The sequence below is a fragment of the Lathyrus oleraceus genome, chromosome 1, assembly GCF_024323335.1.
Source record: "Lathyrus oleraceus cultivar Zhongwan6 chromosome 1, CAAS_Psat_ZW6_1.0, whole genome shotgun sequence".
NCBI classification, from domain to species: domain Eukaryota; kingdom Viridiplantae; phylum Streptophyta; class Magnoliopsida; order Fabales; family Fabaceae; genus Lathyrus; species Lathyrus oleraceus.
The window spans coordinates 461,092,637-461,096,221 of NC_066579.1; the positions used below are offsets into that span (position 1 = coordinate 461,092,637).

At 41.6% G+C, this 3,585-nt stretch overlaps 1 protein-coding gene across 1 annotated transcript; it reads right to left on the bottom strand.

The window, feature by feature from the left end:
* Positions 1–589: 589 nt before the first annotated feature.
* On the bottom strand, positions 590–2,208 carry LOC127115929 (uncharacterized). The gene is made up of 3 exons (XM_051047342.1): positions 1,348–2,208; positions 1,001–1,126; positions 590–910 (listed from the first exon to the last, which is right to left on the bottom strand). The coding sequence occupies exons 1-3, from the start codon at positions 1,520–1,522 to the stop codon at positions 858–860; spliced, it is 354 nt and encodes a 117-aa protein (XP_050903299.1). The 5' UTR covers positions 1,523–2,208; the 3' UTR covers positions 590–857.
* Between the last annotated feature and the right edge of the window lie 1,377 nt (positions 2,209–3,585).

Sequence of the window (3,585 nt, forward strand, 5' to 3'; positions counted from 1 at the left end):
CAAACAACAACAAGCTCCAACCTGCAGAGCACAAAATTGCAGCAAGCCAAAACAACCACATCTACCGCACAATACAAAGCGAAACGCCAAACCAGTCGAGCCAGTAAGCCACCTGCAAAGTGAAATGCAGAAAGAGAATGCAAGCCAAAGACGCTCCAAACGCGAGCCAACACCAACCTGCAAAAGGAAACCAATGTGATTCCAATGGCTACACCGGCAAAAAAATCCATAACAATTGGCAAGGCTAGTCAAGGAATGGAGCTGACATACTGTGCAAGATCAAGCTGCATTCAGTTGCATAATGACAAGGATGGTTACCTGCTGCAGACTTGTATGGGCCTCACGACCATCATCATGAACAACCTGCATTTACAACAGACAAACACAACATCAAACAACAACATTCACATGCCACAAAGGGCTCTCATCATAGCATGTCAGGAAATTAATGCAAAAAACCGAGCCAATAACATCCTGCAATCCAACATCAATGATCAAGCCAAGAAGGGCAGTCTTGCAGTAGATTACTTATTGTATCCATCATCAAGTTCAGTTAACAGGGTTTCCACCATCACAGAAAACAGGGCAAGGTATAATCAGCTCAAGAGTGAATTCTGGACTGACCTGGTTTAGCATATTGAAGTTGTAACTGCAAGGAAAATTAAGTCAGAGTATTGGATAACTCACAGTACAACAAGACCATAAGCAGAAGCATGAAGTCCACATCAGAGAATCACTTGCCACGAGCATGAACTGAGGTAATACACGAACAGCATGAACACAATATGCTTTACAGCTGCAGCGGAACGGCTTCATGACAGTTGACCTTCCAGAAATAAATCCTACAACAAGAAAAATCACGCTGCTGGGATGATACTGCGCTGAGTGTCTGCTACAGAGCAGAGTATTCCTGCAGGCAAATTCGAACGGCAAGCGTCAATCAGTTGTGCCCACATAACCCTGTAGTCGAAGTTACACCGTCTAAATACCGGATACAAACCGTAGACGAAGTCAATGCTGAATGGTAGATGTGTTCTCCACAAAGCGAGATCACCGTGAAGCCACACTGAGCCAGATTCACATAACCATATCAAGAAGTCTTGATGCAAAGAAAAACCTGCACAGACTTATAATCAAAAAAAGAGCAGTTCAGATAAATCAGCAATCATCCAAATGACAGTCCAATTCAAATCAGTGATTATTCAAGCAACAAACCAGTTCTTGAATATAAGCTAGTTTGGTTCAATACGGATATCCATAGTTGGATCAAAGAGCTTGAAGCAAATGACTTAGAGAGTAAACTCGTGAAAAATAACACGTGACTTAATTCACGATGTAGAAACTCACCTTCTCGTTCACTCAGGTGCCAGCTGGATGATTCATACTTAATTCTCCAATTTGCCCTTGGGATTGTGCTATATAAGCTGCGATCATTGCCAATCATTGGGTTCGAACGATTTTCCCCTGATTCCCAGAAGCTTCTGCACTCAATCCTCACCTTCAGTACACGCTCATCCTCCATTGTTGTGGGAGCTTCATCATTCGAAGCTCCACACGGCAGAGCTAAGCCACCACTTCAACCTCCTCTTCCACCTCGGTTCTTCAACCACATTCACTGTACCAACCTCCGATCATCCTCGTAGAATCTTCAACCACCGTAACCGATTCACGACACCTTCGCCACCAACGATCAACGTCTCACCAGAATCACTCCAAGAAAGGTAGAAGAAGAAGAGCATTGAATACAAGTGGAGGCGAAGCTCGCGGCAAGGAGAAATTCTAACCGAATTCAAGAAGATTGCAAGCACTGAAACAGAAGGAAGAAGAACGCGGCGACACATCAAAACCGATCCATTCGTAGCCGTCGCCGATCCGTCCTCCCGTCGTCATCGCCGGTGAGTTGTTGTTCTTCTTTTTCGTCGTGCTCGAGTAATTTGTTGATGCCGTTGCGATTCGGCTCCGTAGATTAGGATAGCTGATGTTGTTGATTTCGTAAGTTTGAGTAGTTGATTGTTGATGGTGGATGGACGCGAATCGCGTTAGACTGTTGAACGATCTGAGATGGTGAAGTGTCCGCGAACAACGATGTTTGCTGGTGAATGTTAGGGTGATGACGAATGTGATGTTCGCATGGAGTTTTCTTTAAGCACTTTGTCAACGGCAAGCGCTTCATTTGCCTGTGTAGCTTTTGCGAAAAGCGCGTTTGGTGGATTCTTCCTGGACTTCACCTATACGCTTCCTCACATGTGTATTTCTATGTTCCAGATGGTTAGATGCTGATTAGAAGGATTAGGATTATGTAGAAGCATTAGATCTCAGATTAATAGGCTAGTTAATTAGTTCTTAGGACTTTAATTAGGTATTAAAATTTGGTCTTAGAGCTAATTAGTCACTAGAACTAAACAGAGTTTTAGGAATTATCAAACTTAGATTTTCCATAAAGAAAAACATTTGAAGTAGTATTAAAGATTAATTTTAGGATTAATTGTGGACCATTAGAAATACTGTTGATTTAGAATTAATTCTAGGATTAGTTTAAATAGATTTTAGAAGCTACTTAGAATTTTAGTGGTTGATAGAAGTCATTTGAAACATTAATTTTAGGATTAGAGTTAAATAATCTCTTAGGAGTTTTGTTTTAGAATAATTAGGATAGTATAGAATTTAATTGATTCTAATTAGGGTCTCATAATAGAAATTTAATTCAAAATTAATCCATTAATTGTGAAATGACCATTCTACCCCTAGGCTTAGAGATAACTCGATTTTGCATGCTCCCTTAATTTTAGGACATGTTAGTATTTGATTAAATGAGCTTCATGTGGAGTTTGAGCTTCTGTTCTGGATTTTTTTCCCTCTGTTGACCCTAGGCTTCGACCTAGTGGTTTGGACTTATCATTTGAATTGTGATTTCAGGTTCAAGAATACATCTCCATGAGTGATGATGCTCCTTCATTTGAGCTTAACCATTTGTTGTTGTTGGCTAACAATTGTGTGTTTTGTAGGCCTTAATGGAGGATTCACTTGTGTTCATGGATCGCTCATTGTTGTCTGATTGGATTTGTCTGTTTGTGTGATATTGACTGTTGATTGTTTGTTTGAATTGTGTACTGACTGGTTAGCTATTTACACAGGTACTTTAGTTGCTCAGTTCCTTGTGAACTTTTGCTTTGCTTTGCTTAAGCAACTTGCATAGAGGTATAACTTTCTAACTTCATGTAGTCTGGAGACCCGGCTGTTACCGGGCCGGGCAAATGTCTGAAGTCCTCCTTAAGAGGCAATGATTGTGTATGTTTATATTTGTCCCAAGCAGGAAAAGTCCTCATTTGAGGCAATTGGTGGAAGGTAGGGATAAGCAATCTATCCCCCACTATTCTGTGAGTCTTCTCCTTGCTCCCATTACATGGTTGTAGCATTGAGATCCAAGCCCAAGATCTTGTACATTGTACAGTCGAGTCTATGTCCTGAGCGTAGAAGGGTCCCCCCATTCTGGACCCACGCTCCCCTGTCTGATGCTCTCTCGGACCTGAGATAGAAGCAATGAGGCACACCCCTCATCACCTTTCATCTAGCTTCACCTTAGCC

What these genes read in the sequence shown, in the direction of transcription:
- LOC127115929 (XM_051047342.1), bottom strand. Translation starts at nt 1,522, where the DNA reads ATGGAGGATGAGCGTGTACTGAAGGTGAGGATTGAGTGCAGAAGCTTC. An exon ending in GCACCTGAGTGAACGAGAAG is followed by an intron (nt 1,127 to 1,347) that starts GTGAGTTTCTAC and finishes TTTGATTATAAG; the next exon opens with TCTGTGCAGGTTTTTCTTTG. An exon ending in CAGCATTGACTTCGTCTACG is followed by an intron (nt 911 to 1,000) that starts GTTTGTATCCGG and finishes ATTTGCCTGCAG; the next exon opens with GAATACTCTGCTCTGTAGCA.